Raw genomic sequence first — 18604 nt, 5'->3', positions numbered from 1 at the left:
GTTGGGAGATAGAAATGTTGGCCAGATTAAGCAGTGGTCTGCACCAATTTCAATGCTTAGATAACGGTATTATATACTAGCAGCGTGCTGGTGTCAGTGTGTTGAACTAATAAAAAGACAGAATGGGCAGGGGCGGTGGCTCATGCCTGTAATCCCAAAACTTTGGGAGGCTGAGGCAGGCAGATCACAAGGACAGGAGATCAAGACCATCCTGGCTAACATGGTGAAACCCCGTTTCTACTAAAATACAAAAAGAAAAAAATAGCCAGGTGTGGTAGCACCTTCCGAGTAGCTGGGACTCCACTTCTCCAAGCTCTTGTGGCAAGGCCGGACGGCTGTCAGGGAAGCCCACAGACATCTGGGGCCTTAACTGTCTCTGTGTGATGCTGTGCTTCGGTGGTCATGTTCCATGCCCACTCTCATGTTCTGCTTCTGCGCCTGGTTTCTCTTTTGCTCAGAAGATAAGAATTAATGTCCTTGACATTTCTAACAAATATGTGAAGAGTGCTGACGCATTAGGTTTTCTCCTCTCCTCGGCTACTTGAAAGTCCTGGACCCCCCATCTCCAAGACACGTGATTTACCCTCATCACCGACCACCATTACTTCACCCTACCTTCCCTGCCCCCTGCTTTGTACTCAATAAAAGTCAGAGCGTCCAGGCACTCGGGGCCACTGCAGGACTCCGCGCTTTGGTTGGCAGTGGATCACCGAGCCCAAACTCTCTTTTCTCTTTCTCAGTGTCTTGTGTCTTTTATTTCTAGTTTATTGTCTCCATACCAGCAGAGAGGGGCTCACAGGACCCTGTAGGGTTGGACCCTATAAAACAGTATGACGATTTCTCAAAGAACTAAAAATAGAACTGCCCTTTGGTCCAGCAATCCCGCTGCTGAGTATATACCTAAAGGAAAAGAAATCACTATATTAAAAACACACCCACACTGGAACATGTTTCTGGCAGCACTATTTACTGTAGCAAAGTTTATGAAATCAACTTATGTGCCCATCAACAGATGATTAGATGTTAAAATGTGGTATAGAGGCCGGGTGCAGTGGCTCACTCTTGTAATCTCAGCATTTTGGGAGGTCAAGGTGGGTGAATTGCTTGAGCCCAAAAGTTTGAAACCAGCCTGGCAGCACAGCAAAACCCCTTGTCTACTAAAAATAATAATAATAATCATAATTAGCGTGGTGGCAGGCACTTGTAATTCAGCTATTCAGGAGGCCAAAGTGATAGAATCACCAGAGCCTGGGAGGCAGAGGTTGCAGTGAGCTGAGATTGTGCCACTGCACTTCAGCCTGGGCAATTGGAGTGAGACGCTGTCTCAAAAAAACAAGTTATGTGTGTGTGTGTGTATGTGTATATATATATATATATATATATGAAAAGTAAACACTTACATAATGCTTACTGGCTGTCAGCCACAGTGCTAAGCACTTTATTCAACCTTTGGTGATGATAGATAACCTTTGGTGATAGGTGTATATACTATCTAGAGAGGTCACATAGATAAGTTATCTAGAGAGCATATATATATCACATAGATATGCTATCTAGATATCATATATATATAGTATATATCTAGGTAGCATATATATATATGTATATATAGCATATATGTATCACATAGATATGTTACCTTCCAGTAACATGACAGAGTCTCACTCTGACACCCAGGCTGGAGTGCAGTGGCACAATATTGGCTCACTGCAACCTCCGCCTCCTGGGTTCAAGTAATTCTCTGCCTCAGCCCCCCAGTAGCTGGGATTACAGCCTCCTGCCACCAAGCCTGGCTAATTTTTTTATTTTTAGTAGAGACAGGGTTTCTCCTACTTGGCCAGGCTGGTCTTGAACTCCTGATCTTGTGATCCACCCTCCTCGGCCTCCCAAAGTGCTGGGATTACAGGCGTGAGCCACCGTGCCCAGCCGATGATGGGATCTTTCTCAGGGAGTCAGGATTCCAACGCGATTGGGCCAAGTTCCAAAACAAAGCTTCCATCCTACTCCTCCCCCACCTCGGAATTCCACCTTCCTTCTGGCGCCCATCGCTATGGTGACGGGCGCGCTCTCAGTTCACTCACTCTACAGGCCAGGAAAGAGTTGTGTGTCGTTGGGGTCCCCTCCGCTCCGCGTAGGGGTCCCAGGCCAGACCGAGGGACCAAGCAGGGACCATGCCCGTGTTGGCACCCCCGGCTGATCGCAGCCAGGACGCGCGCATTGGGGCCCCAGCATGGCGCGAAGAAGTTCAGGCCATGGCGAGGACAGCGCACATTCTGACCGACCGCTGCGGGCAGGAGGCGGTGACCCTGTGGCAGCCCAAGGACACCGTGCTGGACCCGAACCTGGCGCACCACCTCGGCCGCGCCGCCTACATCCAGCCCTGGCGCTTCCGCGTGGAGATGCTCAAAGGCGGCGGCACCACGGAGAAGCAGCCGCCCGGCGAGGGCGTCACGCTGTGGAAGGGCAAGATGAAGCTGCCGGCCTGGTATGCCCGCCTGCCGCTGCCCCTGCACCGCCAAGCGTGCGCCCTGCAGACCGCCGAGATGGTGCACTCGCACGCGCGTGGAGCGCGCCTCACCGCCGCCCGCCTCGGCCGCGCGCAGCAGCAGATTAACGGGCGGGTGCGACAGCTGCTGCGCCAGCGAGAGGTCACCGACCACAGGCTCAGCGAAGTGCGCAAGGGTCTGCTTCTTAACCAGCAGAGCGTCAAGCTGCGGGGCTACAGGCCCAAGTCTGAGAAGGTGGGACCTTCCCCTGCAACCCCAGCCTAATTGCAAAGACAGAGGCCTCCGCTATGCGGTGTTCAGCCCCAGAAAAACCCTTTCCATACTTTGGGAGGCCGAGGCTGGTAGATCACCTAAGGTCAGGAGTTCGAGACCAGCCTGACCAACATGGTGAAACCCAGTCTCTACTAAAAATACAAAATTAGCCTGGTGGCGCATGCCTGTAAAATCTCAGCTACTTGGGAGGCTGAGGCAGGAGAATCGCTTGAACCCGGGAGGCAGAGGTTGCAGTGAGCCGAGATCACGCCATTGCACTCCAGCCTGGGCAACAAGAGTGAAACTCGGTCTTAAAAAAAAAAAAAAAAGAGCCGTTCCATAGAGAAAACACCCAACTCCGGTGAATAAGAGGCAAGAAGATGAGGGCCAGGTGCAGCAGCTCATGCCTGCAATCCCAGCACTTTGGGAGGCCTAAGTGGAAGGATCGCTTAGGGCCAGGCCTTGCAGGCTAAAGTGAGCTATGATGACACCACTGTGCTCCAGCCTCGGTGACAGTGAGAACCTGTTTCTACCAAAGATTTTAAAAAGTTACCTGGGTGTGGTGGTGCACACCTGTAATTCCAGCATTTTTCGGCAAGAGACAGGAGGATCGCTTTAGGCCAGGAGTTGGAGACCAGCCTGAGCAACATAGTGAGACCCCCCCCAACAAAAAAAAATAATAATAACTAATGGTTCAGTGTGGTGGCATGCATTTATGGTCCCAGCTACTTGGAGGCTGAGGCAGGAGGATTGCTTGAGCCTGAGTTTGAGGCTGCAGTGTGCTATAATCAGGCCAACTGCAATCCAGCCTGGGCAACATAGTGAGATCCCATCTCTCCAAACCTTGGGGGGACATTAGCCAGGTGCAGTAGTTTGTGCTTGCAATCTCAGCACTTTAGGAGGCCAAGGTAGAAGGATTACTTGAGGCCAGCAGTTTGAGGCCAGCCTGAGCAACACAGTGAGTCCCTGTCTGTACCAAAGTTTAAACAACAATACCCAGGCATGGTGGTGCATGCCTCTAGTCCCAGCTACTTGGGAGGCTGAGGCAGGAGGACTGTTTGAGCTCAGGAGTTCAAGGCTGCAGTGATCTATGATAGGGTCACTACACTTCAGCCTGCGAGACAGTGAGACTCAAAAACAAACAAAAAAAATATGACGGAGATAGGCCCAAGAAGAGATGCCTAATTCCCTAAGACTCAAAGAGTGAGCCTTGCCCAAGGAGCTGAGATGCTCAGCTTCCCTGTCCCAGAGGAGAAAATTATCCAAATCTCTCAGTCAGGGAGGGAGGGTGCAGTCCCTGATTCAGACTCCATGAAAATCTCCCCAAAAATAAAACCCACAGCCCTCAGCCCAGGCATAAAATCATCCACCCAGATCCCAGGCCCAGAGGGTAAGACCCTGCCAGACGTGTGAGACCCTTATGCCCAGTCCTAGTGAAAACACACTCCCAACTCCCAGCTGAGGAGAGCAGCTGAGGAGAGGTGCCAACCCAGGTGAAACTCCCCCCAATATGTGAAATAAGACCCAGCTCCCCTAGCTTAAAGAAGTGAAAATCCCTCCTCAGGCCTCATCTGTGGAGAAAGGAAGAAGTCCTCCCTAGAGAGTGAGACTTCAGACTCCCAATCCTCACACCCAAAAGTTAAGCCCCCATCCAGAGAGAAAGGGTGAGACTTCTAGTGGTGAAATCCTCCCCCTAACGTGAAACCCCAAATCCCTACCCCAAAAAGTATGAAAATTCCAGCCTCCCAGGGGAGAGATGAGACCCCCACCCACAGAATGGGATTCCTACCCCCAGCCCCCAGATCAAATATTAAGACTCCAAAAAGGTAAACCCTCATCATCCCTATGATATGATCCCTCCACCTGTAGCCAGGGAGAGGAGATAAGACCATCACTGGGGAAGTGGTGCCCAGCTCCCAGCCTCAGGGGGTGAGAACCCTCCCCCAACTTTAGACACCCTCATCTCAGCCCGCTGGGCTCCTATCTGTAAAAGAGAGAAACCCCCAGCACCATGCTCCAGAGGGCAAGACCCCCCGCAAGTGAGAGAACCCACTGAAAGGATCAAACCTTCTCAGAGAGTGAGACACCCTGCCCAAAGGATGCCTTCATCCTTCAAACTCAGAGTTTATGATGCTGGCAAACCCTCTACTATCCTGGAAAGAGAAATCTTTTCCCAGCCCTTTCCCAAGGATGTGAGGGATTCTCTCCTTGTTTTCTAGGTCCCTGACAAGGCTGATAGTATGCTTACATGGGAGAAGGAGGAGCTGAAAAGCATGAAGAGGAAAATGGAGAGAGATATGGAAAAATCAGAGGTCCTACTCAAGGTTAGGGGTGACTGGGGACAAGTTATGGGAGCTGGAGGGGGATCCCTGGCTGTCTAATGGGGACTGTCACAATAGCAATTCCTTCAAGCCACACTGACCAGATATTCACTGCATTTCACTTCATGAAATGGAAAAGTGAGGCCATGGGAGATGAAGGTTGGTCTCAGAATAACAGTGAACACTCACTCTGTACCATACCCTGTGCAGTCATTGAATCCACTCCTTAAGACTCTCTTGTGAAGTAGAAACTATGATCCCCTCATTAGAGAGGGGAAGATTGAGACTCAGAGAGAGATGACCTCACCTAATAAGCAAAGCGGTCAACAGCAGCACTGTGGTTTCAGCCCAGGTGACTGGAGTCTAGCTCTTTGCACTCTAACATGTGCTCCAGCTTCAGTCAGACTTGATCTCTCGATGCACCCTTCGTGCTTGCAATGAGAACTTCTTCATGAGGACACAAATGAAGGAGGGGAGCAGCCAGACTTCAGGGGTCCTTTGGGACCTGTTAGGATTTGCTGACAACCTGTGGGTGCTTTTGACTCATCCATTTGATAAATGCTAATCCGGTACCTGCTTCCCAGACGCCGGACTTTGCATCGTGGATAAAGTGGTGACTGGGAAAGAACTAGCCTTGCCCTTGAAGAGTTAGCATTCTAGAGGCATCCAAAGAAAAGGGAGGCTGGGGAATTGTTTGTTTCCGATTGTTAGATTGAACTGTTAAGTCTTTTATTGTTGTTGAACTTTCCTTGCTTTTATATTGAGAGAGCTCCTCAGCTGGACTGCATTTAAACAGGCATTGGACCTTGAGGGCAGAGGCAGTACTAAATTATATTTCACGTAGCAAAGCTCATAAGGATGTGTTGACTTGTGGGTGGGGAGAAGGGGAGAAGAAGGGACAGGCTGAGGGGCACAGGGGTTTGGACGAGGCAAGAGACTGAGACTGGTGAAACGCTGTCCGTGGTGCTGAACTGGAATAGGGCGTATCTTCTGACCACTGTCGTATTCCTTTAAATCTGGTGATTCTTGAAATACCCTTCCAGGATGTCTGAGGCAGAGAAGGGAGAAGGCCTTGCGGATGGACCTGGGAGCGAAGGGCTATAAAGAGGGAAAGGGATCTTGCCCGTAATCCCGGTAGTTTGGGAGGCCAAGGCAGGAGGATTTTTTGAGGCCAGAAGTTCAAGACCAGCCTGGGCAACACAGCAAGGCCCCATATTTACTAAAAAAAAAAAATAAAACTAGCCAAGCACAGTTGCACGTGCTTTCAGTTCCTATTCAGGAGGCTCAGGGAGGAGGATAGCTTGAGCCCAGGAGTTCAAGGCTGCAGTGAGCCATGATCACAACACTGCACTCCAGCTTGGGTGAGACCCTATCTCTGAAAGAGAGAGAGAGAGCTGGGAAAGGACAGATGTAGACAGAGACAAAGACAGACTGCTAGAGAGAACCTGGTCTGAATATTGCTGGAGAAAAATGCTTACCACCAATCAGATTTGTTTCAACTTAAAATCATCAAGTCAAACCTCAAACTGGCACTCAGACCTTTCCCAGAGATCTCGCCTTAAGTCTCTAAAAGACTTTCTGACCTCCTGGGTAAGTGATTTCATACCTTCTCTCCCTTCAGTCCTCTCCAACTCCCTGTGCTTTCCTTTCTCTACAGTGAATTCAATGCATGAAAACCACCAAAGGAAAGTTTTTTCATTTTTCCTCTGTCAATCTTATAATTCCACCCTTCTCCTGTATCATCCACATTTCCTTCTCTCTTGGCTCATTCTCACCAGTGAACAAAGGGAGAGTAATTATTTCATGGGTAAGGATCTGTTTGGGATGGTGAAAAATTTCTAGGGATAGATTGCAACCCAGCCTGGAAGACAGAGAAAGATTCTATGTAAATGAATAAAAGAAGGAGGGAAGGAATAGAACAGGTAAAACTGATCTCCAAGTCAGCTTACTGGAGGGGATGGTTGCACAAGAGCACTAATACACTTAATGCCACTAAACTGTACACTTAACAAGGTTAAAATGGCAAAATGTTACATTATATCTATTTTTACTAAAATAAAAAGCCCACCTCTCTTGATCTACATGCTCTTCTAGATACTTATTTCTCTTGTTCACTGGGTCTTATCTGCATGTGTCAACTTGCTCATGTTGACTCCAGGCAGGTTCCTCAGCTAGACTGCATTTAAACAAGCATTCGACCTTGAAGGCATATACAGTACTAAATTATATTTCACGTAGCAAAGTTCAGTCAGAATGTGTTGACTGCGGGGTGGGGAGAAGGGGAGAAGAAGAAACAGGCTGGGGGTGTAGGGTGTGGACGAGGTAGGAGACTCAGGGGTTGGTGGAATGATGTCCGTGGTGCTGAACTGGACAGCTGTCCTTTTTTTTTGTTTGAGACGGAGTCTTGCTCTGTTGCCCAGGCTGGAGTGCAGTGGCGCAATCTCTGCTCACTGCAACCTCCACCTCCCAGGTTCAAGCAATTCTCCTGCCTCAGCCTCCCAAGTAGCTGGGATTACAGGTGCCCACGCTCAGTGAACCACGCTCGGCTAACTTTTGTATTTTTAGTAGAGACAGGGTTGCACCATGTTGGCCAGGCTGGTTTCGAACTCCTGACCTCGTGATCCACCCGCCTTGGCCTCCTAAAGTGCTAGGATTACAAGCATGAGCCACCACACCCAGCCTGGAAAGCTGTCTTGCTGGTCACTGTATCCCCGCCACTGGGCACATCTCCTGGCATCAGTAGAGGTTTAATGAATATTTGAATTCATGAACAAAAGACTTTTTAAGTCCACTTTTAAAACAAATCAATAAATCCCAAATATGTCATATTCAGAGAAAGAAGCTGGACATAAAATGTACACACTATAGGATTCCATTTATATGAAGTTTTAGATTCAGCGAGGTTTTTCTTCAAGGGACAGCGAGCAAATGCTTTCAGCCTTGTGTGCTGTGCAGTTTCTGTCATAACTACTCAACTTGACCAGTGTGCCATGAAAACAACCAGAAATGGTATGCACGTGAATGGCCATGGCTGTGTTTCGACAAAAGGAATACTTACAAAACCAGGTCACTCATCCACAGGTTGGAAGTTTATCAACTCCTTAAGATCAGGCAAAACTCAGCTGGGCACAGTGGTTCACATCTGTTATCCCAGCCCTTTGGGAGTCCCAAGTGGGTTGCTTGAGGCCAGAAGTTTGAGGCTAGGAGTTTGAGGCCAGCCTGGGCAACATAGCAAGATGCCATCTCTACAAAAAATTTTTTAAAATAGTTGGGCATGGTAGCATGCCCCTGTAGTCCTAGCTATTTAGGAGGCTGAGGTGGGAGGATCTCTTGAGCCCAGGAGTTCAGGGCCACAGTGAGCCAGGATCATGCCGCTGCAATCCAGCCTGGAAGACAGAGCAAGATTCTGTATAAATGAATGAATGAATGAAGGAAGGACTGGACCAGGTAAAACTGTTCTCCAGGTCGGCTTACTGGCGGGGGTCAGGGAGGGAGAGAGGGAAGGGGAGCCAGAGAAATGTATGGCATGATGGAAATATTTTATATCTTGATGAAGAGCATTTATAAGGGTGTATACGTGTGCAAATGACTTGCTTTGATATAACTCTTAAATAACTGCAAATATCAAAGGAATACGATATGTTTCATTTTACTGTGGAGGAAGTAAGATTTGGACATGGGTGGGGTGCTGTCCAGATGCGATAGAACCTGGGGGGAGGGGGAACTCAGAGAACAGCAGAAGTCTGTTAATATTGATCAGAGCAGAGGAAGGGAGACTTCAAGGCTAGTGGTGGGGATGGGATGAGTGCCCGTTGAGAATCAAGGGGGTGACGCAGGATGACCAAGATGTGGGTTAGTGAGTGCCAGCTCTCCATGTTACAACGGAGAAATGGATGAGACAGGCTGCCTTCTCGGGGTGCCAGAGCAGAGCTAGGCACAGAAATCAACCAGTGGACACCCAGCACAGGGAAGCTGTTGCTGTCTTTTACTGCTCCCCTCAACCCACCCCAAAGAGTCATTGAAGGCTTCTGAACTGGGTGAGGGTGTAGGAGACGGCTGAGCTTCAGCTTGGAAATTGCTTCTTTCCAAGAACTGCAAAAAGAGCTAGAAAGGGGCCAGGTGTGATGGCTCACACCTGTAATTTCAACACTTTGGGAGGCTGAGGCAGGAGGATCACTTGAGTCCAGGAATTTAAGACCAGCCTAAGCAACATAGCAAGACCCTGTCTCATTAAAAACAAACAAACAAGAAACAGAAAAGGGTCAAGAATGAAGTGAGGAAGGAAACCATTTTCTCAGAATCGATCCATATCCCAGCACTTTGGGAGGCCAAGGTGGATGAATCACCTGAGGTCAGGAGTTCAAGACCAGCCTGGCCAGCATAGCAAAACCCTGTCTCTACTAAAAAATAAAAAAATTACCTGGATGTGGTGGCACATGCCTGTAATCCTAGCTACTCAGGAGACCAAAGCAGGAGAATCCTTTGAACCAGGGAAGTGGAGGTTGTGGTGAACCGAGATCACACCATTGCATGATCTGTCTGGAACTGAGCAGACTCACTTTTACCTGGTTACTATGCACAGTGCCATAAATAGAAGACAACTTTATGAATAAAAAAGTGATCTTAAGACATTTCCCTAGCTGGGCACAGCAGCTCATGCCTGTAATTCCAGTACTTTGAGAGGCCAAAGTGGGTGAATCACTTGAGCCCAGGAGTTTGAGACCAGCCTGGCAACACAGTAAAACCTCGTCTCTACAAAAAAAAAAAAACAAACTAGCCAGTGTGGTGGCATATGTCTGTGTCCCAGCTACTTGGGAGGCTAAGATGGGAGGATTGCTTGAGTCCAGGATGTCAAGGCTGCTGTGAGCTGTGATCATGCCACTGCACTCCAGCCTGGGAGACTAAGTGAGACCCTATCTAAAAAAAAAAGTATATATATGTATGTATGTGTGTGTGTGTGTGTGTGTGTACATATATATTTATTTATATAAAATTTCCCTAGATTACCTGACATCCAAGTAAACACTCATCACCTGAGAAAATGTAAGCAGAATTGCCTGACCTTTGACTCTTATTTCCACGTTCCCAAACCTTAACACACCATCCCTTCCCTAAAAGCCACATTTGAGGGAATATCTGTCAGCACCACTAACTCATCCGTGTGTTTATCTGTAGTGGCTATTGAGGAAACTGTACCGTTCATGGTTTTTTGTTTGGTTGTTGTTGTTGTTGTTATTTTTGACACAGGGTCTCACTCTGTTGCCTAGGCCAGAGTGCAGTGGTGCAATCATGGCTTACTGCAGCCTGAACCTCCCAGGCTCAGGTGATCCGCCCACCTCAGCCTCTTGAGTAGCTGGGATTACAGACGTGAATCACCACGCCTAGCTAATTTTTTTGCATTTTTTGTAGAGATGGAGTTTCACTATGTGGCCCAGGCTGGTCTCGAACTCCTAGGCTCAAGCAGTCCTCCCACCTTGGCCTCCCAAAGTACCGGGATTATAGTCATGAGTCACCATGTCCAGCCTGAATGCAGTGATTTTGTTTTACAGTGTATTCATCCATCAAAACATCAAGTTGTACACCTTAAATAAATATAATTTTTATTTGTGACTTATACCTCAATAAAGCTGGGGAAAATTAAGTGGAAAAGAACAGATTTTAAATAATCTTACTACAAAAAACGATAGGTATGTGGGGTGTGGATATGTTAATTAGCTTGATATCACCCTTCCACATTGCATACACAAATCAAAGCATCGCATTGCATGCCATAAATATACACAATTATTTTTCAATTAAAAACAAAACTTTAAGCAAAAATAATAAAGTAAACCTTGAGGGGTGGTTCGATGTGAGTCGAAGGAGGAAAAAAATATTTTTTCATAAGACAAAGACATACCTCTCCTAAAAAAGATTTCATGAAAGAAAATATTTCTCTGGCAGATTGGGGAAATGAATTAAATCAAAAAATATTTCCAGGTCAGGCACAGTGGCTCACGACTGTAATCCTAGCACTTTGTGGGGCTGAGGCAGGATTGCGTGAGCCTAGGAGTTTGAGACCAGCCTAGACAACATAGTGACACCCTGTCTTTACAAACAAAATAAAAAATACAAATTAGCTCTTTCAGGAGGCTGAAGCGAGAGGATCGCTTGAGCCCAGAAGGTTGAGGCTGCAGTGAGTTATAACTGCACCACTGCAATACAACCTGGACAAGAGAGTGAGACTGTGTCTCAAAAGGAATGGATATATATATATCCATATTTACTTATGAATATATACATATATTCATAAGTAAAAGCCTTTACTAGTATCAAAAAAAAATAGGCACATTGCCTCATGCCTGTAATTCCAACACTTCAGAAGGTCAAAGCAGGAGGATAGCTTGAAGCCAGGAGTTCAAGACCAACCTGGATAACATAGCCAGACCCCTTTTCTAAAAAAAGTTTTAAAAATAGCAGGGCATGGTGGTTTACACCTGTAGTCCCAGCTACTCAGGAGGCTTAGGCAGGGGGATCACTTGAGCCCAGGATGTTGAGGCTGTAGTGCACTATGGTGGCACCACTGCACTCCAGCCTGGATGAGAGAGTGAGATTTTGTCCCTTAAAAAAAAAAGATAGAGGGTCAGTTTCCATTCAGAGGTATAGATGCTTTATAGACTATAAGGCTCAAGCCTACAGCAAATGAAAGCAAAGAAATCACTTTCATCCAGTGAACCTCCCAGTTCACTCTGCCTTCTCTTCCTCCCTACCCCATCCAGACCCTGGCCTCCTGCCGAGACACCCTGGCCTTCTGCTTCAAGGAGCGGCTCCAAGCCGTGGACCTGATGAACCAGCCTCTGGACAAAGTTCTGGAGCAGGCCGGACGCCACTCATGGGTGAACCTCTCCCGGGCCCCCACCCCACGCACGCAGGGTCAAAAAACGCCTCCTCCAGACCCTGTGGGCACCTATACCCCAGGTAGGAGGACTTCACCGTGCTGGGTAGCATTGGTGCCCACCAAGACCCCCTTGACTATCAGTGCAACCCCTCGCCCACTTAGCTGTCCCCTTCCTGGGAAATAGCCCTACAGCGAATGGGAGGGCTGAAAACTTATCTTGCTGAACACATGTTGTCACTCAGCTTTTCCCCCTGCACTCTCCTGCCCACACTTGCTTGAGGACTCAGTCACTCACAGGCTCTGCTTCTAAGGAAATCAACCCAAGACGCTACTTACACTATCCCCCGCGCCCCCTGGACTTTCTCTCAGTCCCTCAATAAAGCCCCCTCGCCCAGGGCCCACCACCACCTGAGAATAGAGAGAGGGACAGGGGGTCTGGGAACCGAGGGCTTGGTGCCTCCACGTGCGTCCTGGGCAATTTGCAGCTTGCGCCGCCGCGCTAAACGAAGCCAAGCGGTTGTTGGTCGAGTCCAAGGACACCTTGGTGGAAATGGCAAAGAATGAGGCGGACGTCGGGAAGCAACACCTGCAGATAAGCGACCGCGTGTCTGCCTCGCTGGCGCAGAAGGCAAGGGAGACCTTGGAGCTGAAGGTGAGCACATTACCCGCAGCTGCGGGCGAGGGTGGGACCTGAGAGGAGAGGGGGACTGGGAGCCAGCGTGATCCTCCTGCAATACCCCGCCCCCAGGAAAGATTAAATATGACGTTAGGACTGATGAGGGGAACTATCCACCGGTGCGCGAAATACAACCAAGAGATGCACACCACCTGCGGTCTCATCAAGGTACATTTCCGCGTGAGAGCCTTCGGGGATGGAGGCAGGGGTGTCGGTAGGCGGAGGCTGCTTTTCAATGCTCTGCACACCACACTCCACCAGGGTCCTCTGTGGAAAGGTCACCTGGAGACTGGAGAAAAGCTGAACAGACCCCTGGTTCGCATGTACCAGAGACACGTGGGCACCCAACTCCCCGAGGCTGCGCGCCTTGCACAGGTAAACTCCTTCCCCATACCCCTCTAGGCACAGCCCCGCCAATGGTAAGGCTCCTTCAAGCACACCTGGACCAGTCGGCCTGTCCTTCAACTCCTGCCACGAAGTGGGGTAGAGGGGCTTCAGTACCCACACCTGGCTCAAATAAGTCCCCTCAACCCCTGTCCTTCCCGCTCACACACACCCTCACTGTCCCTCTCTGCCCTTAGTCTCTCTAACCTGTAAAATGAGGAGCATGTCAGCACCCACTTCAAATGGTGGGGGTGAGGACTGATTAGTTCAAGCATGAAAGGCATGTAGCATGGTGCCTGCATAGAATACCCTCAAAGCACCCGGGTTGTCGTGTTATTATTATTAGAGATGGAGTCTCACTCTGTTGCCCAGGCTGGAGTGCAGTGGTGCGATCTCGGCTCGCTGCAACCTCCGCCTCCTGGGTTCAAGCGATTCTCCTGCCTCAGTCTCCCGAGTAGCTGGGACTACAGGCACGTGCCACCACGCCCAGCTAATTTTTGTATTTTTAGTAGAGACAGAGTTTCGCTATGTTGGCCAGACTGGTCTCGAACTCCTGACCTCAGGTGATCCACCCCTCTCGACCTCCCAAAGTGCTAGGATTACAGGCATGAGCCATTGCGCCTGGCCCTGAGCTGTTATTAAGCACCCCTCCTAAGGAGGCTCCTTCCTCACACTTTGACAAGATGCATTCCCCTCCCTCCGCACGCCCTGTCTCGTTTTTTTTTTTTTTTTTTTTTTTTCCCTCCAGGCACACCCCGCCCACCAAGATGTGTTCCCCTCCTTAGCTGTTTTCCTTACGTACGCACCTGGCACAGGTGTGCCTGCCCACCCCAAGTAGCTCCCTGCCCTCGGCTCTGGCTCACGGGTGTGCCTTGCGCCCTCTCCAGGGCACCGACAAGGTGCAGAGCCACATCACGCATGTGGAAAAGAACCTGGACGAGCTGCTGGCCACGCACAGGAGCCTCACCTGGGGCCTCAACTGCAAGAACGTCGGGCTTGAGGTGGACCACAGCGTGGTGCGCCTGCGCCTGCGCCAGCGGCACCCGCGCGTTTGCTACGAGCAGGCGCAGCGCCTGGTTAAGCACTGGGACCCGTCCTCGCCGCCGCCGCCGCGCAGCAAAAGCAGCGCCGACCCCTAGTCACCCCAGCGTCCCCTGCCCCAGCCGGCTGGTTGCTGGTGGGAGCCTCGGAGAGCAGACACAGCCCGATGGCCCTCCCTCTCCCCTGACGCACCCTCCCTCCAAGCGCCCTCTAGGAGAATTATAATTAAAAACAACAATAATTATCATGTATTAGGCACCTACTGTATATCAACCACTTACCCGAGGACACGATATGGGCAACATATCCTGGTAGTTAACAGGATGGATTTGGGTGCCAGCAGGCTGGGAGTTAAATCCCAGCTTCCCGGTTTCAAGCTGTGTAGCCTTGGGCAAGTCACTGTCCCTCTCTGGCCTTGGTCTTTCCAACCTGTAAAATGAGGAGCACGACAGCACCCACTTCAAATGGTGATTGTAGGTGGGGCGCGGTGGTTCACGCCTGTAATTCCAGCACTTTGGGAGGCCGAGGTGGGCGGATCACCTGAGGTGAAGAGTTAAAGACCAGCCTGGCCAACCTGGTGAAACCCCATCTCTACTAAAAATATAAAAATTAGCCAGGTTTGGTGCCATGTGCCTGTAATCCCAGCTACTAGGGAGGCTGAGACAGGAGAATTGCTTGAACCCAGAAGGCGGAGGTTGCAGTAAGCTGCAATAGACCACTGCACTCCAAGCTGGGTGACAAGAGTGAGACTCCGTCTCAAAAAAAAAAGAAAAGAAAAAGAAGTGGCAGCTGTGAGGACAGGTGAATTTATGCATGAAAGGCCTGTAGTATGGGGTCTGTATAGTATATCCTCAAGGCAGCTGAGCTGTTATTATTAGCATCTGCATTCTACAGTTGAGGAAACTGAGGCACAGAGAGGTTGTGTAGCTTGCCCAAGGTCACACAGGAAGTAGCAAAGCTCAAGAGCCTGCACTCTAAGCAAAACTTCTAGGAGCTCTACTCTGTCTTACCCTGGCAGGGTCTGGTCCTGAGCCTGGCACTGAGAATATAAAGCAGTGAGCAGGGCTGATGTGGTTCCCCGCCCTCAGAGAGGTCACAGGTTGATCCGGTGCAGCCAACATCATCCGTCTGGGTGTGGCTCTGGTTCAGGTGCTCCTAGGTATTCCGGTAGCCTCCTGGACACTCTGTCATCATAGGACCCCTCACGTGGAACTGTGATTATTATCTGCTCTTCCCAGAAAGATCCAGGGTGCTGCGCACATACAGAAGGAATGTTCATTACAACTGAAGATATCTCCTAGGCAACTGCACTGTGTCAAAGGCTGTGCTAGGTGCCAAGAATACAGCATGGATGTGTCCCTCCATTGTGGAGCTCACAGTGCGTATGCCAGGAATGGCCCTCACACATGTTGGTATCTTTCTGGCAAAGCCAGCCAATCGTATGGACCCAAGCACCAACATTTTGCAGAGAAAAAAATGAAGCTCATTCTCCTTCTCACTGTCCCAGAGTTACACAGACAGAGATGGGTAAAGCAGGATATGAACCTGTCTTTCTCCACATTTCACACAGGGACCAGGATCTGAATGAGTCTCCAAGACAGCAGAATGGAGATTGGGTAAATTATGGCCATTGGACAGAAAAATGCATGGGCAAAAAAGAGAGCCATCTGTTGAGGCACAGATGGTTCTCAAATGTGTCCCCTCAACCCCTTTCTTCCCCCATCACACACACCCTCACTGTCCCTCTCTGGCCTCAGTCTCTCTAACCTGTAAAGTGAGAGCATGTCATCACTTCAAATGGTGGTGGTGAGGACAGATGAGTTCATGCATGAAAGGCATCCAGGATGGCAGAGGTGGGCAGGAGTTCAGCTGGGGCCCAGCTCCATTGGGCTGACTCAAGTATTGTGTATCACAGCCAACTCCCTTATCTCAAGACAGACTCCACAGTCAGGGAGTTACAGGCACTCCCTGGGGCTCAGACTCCCACATAAACTGTTCTTCAAGCACTTCTTCCCTGTACCAATCAGGATATCAACAAGAAATAGCACACTCCATTTGAAAGAAGATTAAGGGCTGGGTGCAGTGGTTCACACCTGTAATCTCAGTATTTTGGGAAGCTGAGGAGGGTGGATCATTTGAAGTCAGGAGTTCAAGAGCAGCCTGGCCAACATGGTAAAACCCTGCCTCTACTAAAAATACAAAAATTAGCCAGGCATGGTGGCGGCCACCTGTAGTCCCTGCTACTAGGGAAGGTTGAGGCAAGAGAATCGCTTGAACCCCAGAGGTGGAGGTTGTGGTGAGCTGAGATCGCCCCGCTGCACTCTAGCCTGGATGACAGAGCAAGACTCTGTCTCAAAAAAAAAAAGAAAAATAGGAAAAAAAAAAGAAGTTAAAGAAAAAGACCACAGTTGATCCCCATTATCCCCGAATTCACTTGCTAATTCACTTGCCGAAATGTATTTGTAACTTCAAAATCAGTACTTGTAGTGCTTTCATGATCATTTGCAGGCATGCACAGAGCCGTGGAAACGTTTTTAGCCACCTGATGCGTACATTGCTCTGCTGAGGTCAAACGAGGTGATGCTGCCTTTCTGTGCCAGCTCTCTTACTGTAAACCAGTGTCCTTGTTGCAGACTACTTAGCATCTCCCTCTTTGTTTTTGTTTTTGAATTTTGTGCTTTTTTTTTTCTTTTAGTGATTTTGCTGTTTGAAATGACTTCCAGGGGTTAGTGCTGAAGTACATGTGTTAGATAAACTTCATTCTGGCATGTATTACAGTGCTGCTGGCCATGACCTCCATGTGCATGAATCCATCATGTATATTAAATAAGGTGTTTTTTGTTTTTGATTTTTGAGACGGAGTTTTTTTTTTAATTCTTTTTTTTTAATTGAAGTTTAGGTTTTGGGGTACGTGTGAAGGACATGCAAGAGTGTTGCATAGGTACACACGTGGCAGTGTGATTTGCTGCCTTCCTCCCCTTCACCTATATCTGGCATTTCTCCCCATGCTATCTCTCCCCAACTCCCCACCCCCTGCTGTCCCTCCCCTATTTCCCCCCAACAGACCCCAGTGTGTAGTGCTCCCCTCCCTGTGTCCATGCGTTCTCCTTGTTCAACACCTGCCTATGAGTGAGAACATGTGGTGTTTGATTTTCTGTTCTTGTGTCAGTTTGCTGAGAATGATGGTTTCCAGGTTCATCCATGTCCCTACAAAGGACACGAACTCATCGTTTTTGATGGCTGCATAATATTCCATGGTGTATATGTGCCACATTTTCCCTGTCCAGTCTATCATCGATGGGCATGTGGGTTGGTTCCAGGTCTTTGCTATTGTAAACTGTGCTGCAATGAACATTCGTGTGCATGTGTCCTTATAGTAGAATGATTTATAATCCTTTGCATATATACCCAGTAATGGGATTGCTGGGTCAAATGAAATTTCTATTTCTAGGTCCTTGAGGAATCGCCACACTGTCTTCCACAATGGTTGAACTAATTTACACTCCCACTAACAGTGTAAAAGTGTTCCTATTTCTCCACATCCTCTCCAGCATCTGTTGTCTCCAGATTTTTTAATGATCGCCATTCTAACTGGCGTGAGATGGTATCTCAATGTAGTTTTGATTTGCATTTCTCTAATGACCAGTGATGATGAGCATTTTTTCATATGTTTGTTGGCCTCATGTATGTCTTCTTTTGTAAAGTGTGAGACAGAGTTTTGCTCTTGTTGCCCAAACTGGAGTACAATGGCACAATCTTGGCTCACTGCAACCTCCGCCTCCCAGGTTCAAGTGATTCTCCTGCCTCAGCCTCCCAAGTAGCTGGGATTACAGGTGCATGACACCATGCCCAGCTAATTGTGTGTGTGTGTGTGTGTGTGTGTGTGTGTGTGTTTAGTAACGGGGTTTCACCATGTTAACCAGGCTGGTCTTGAACTTCCAACCTCAAGTGAACTGGCCGCCCCCCTCGGCCTCCCAAAGTGCTGGGATGACAGGCATGAGCCACGGTGCCTGGCCAAATAAGGTGTCTTTAAATAGAAACACATAAAACAAGGTTATGTCTTGATTTGTTGACAAAAGTGCTGTGACTAGAGGCTTACAGAAACCTAACGCTGTATTTCCCGATGAGCCATGGTTCAGTATTTGCCGATTCAGTGTGCTTGATGGCTTTATAGAACATTACTGTAAATAACAGGAATTAATTGTGTTTGCAAAGGTGCAGGCAGCTAGCAGGGAAACTTCAAAGGACAGCTAGCATAGTATCCACATGCCAGCAATTGCAGGTAGACTTTCCCACCTGTGGGTCTGAAGGGAAAGGGATATTAGCAGATGGGAGCATCTAACTCTGTGATGCTGCAGTGTAGACCCTGGGAAACGCCCCTACCCACCCACCCCTCTCTCCATTGACCAGTGCCCCATGTGGGTCAAACCATCCTGCTGACTTTTGAGCCTCATGCAGGTCCTTCCTGGAGCCGGGAATTATCCCTTTACCCTCGCCTTTGCCCATCCTGATGCCCAGAAATCTTGCATAGGATGCAAATGCTCCC

The 18604-nt window shown here is 48.9% G+C and overlaps 1 protein-coding gene across 1 annotated transcript; it reads left to right on the top strand.

Annotated features, from left to right (window-relative positions):
• Nucleotides 1-2070: 2070 nt before the first annotated feature.
• On the top strand, nucleotides 2071-14309 carry TEKTL1 (tektin like 1). Its single transcript, XM_012457783.2, has 7 exons — nucleotides 2071-2741; nucleotides 4979-5083; nucleotides 11839-12037; nucleotides 12443-12609; nucleotides 12706-12801; nucleotides 12895-13008; nucleotides 13905-14309. Exons 1-7 carry the CDS (start codon nucleotides 2172-2174, stop codon nucleotides 14154-14156), a joined length of 1503 nt encoding a protein of 500 aa, XP_012313206.2. The 5' UTR covers nucleotides 2071-2171; the 3' UTR covers nucleotides 14157-14309.
• Nucleotides 14310-18604: the final 4295 nt, after the last annotated feature.

This window comes from Aotus nancymaae, unplaced genomic scaffold (assembly GCF_030222135.1).
Source record: "Aotus nancymaae isolate 86718 unplaced genomic scaffold, 86718_ANA_hifiasm-v0.15.2.pri h1tg000028l, whole genome shotgun sequence".
NCBI classification, from domain to species: domain Eukaryota; kingdom Metazoa; phylum Chordata; class Mammalia; order Primates; family Aotidae; genus Aotus; species Aotus nancymaae.
Note: the sequence above shows the minus strand (reverse complement) of the source record. Positions and strands in the feature narration are given on the sequence as shown.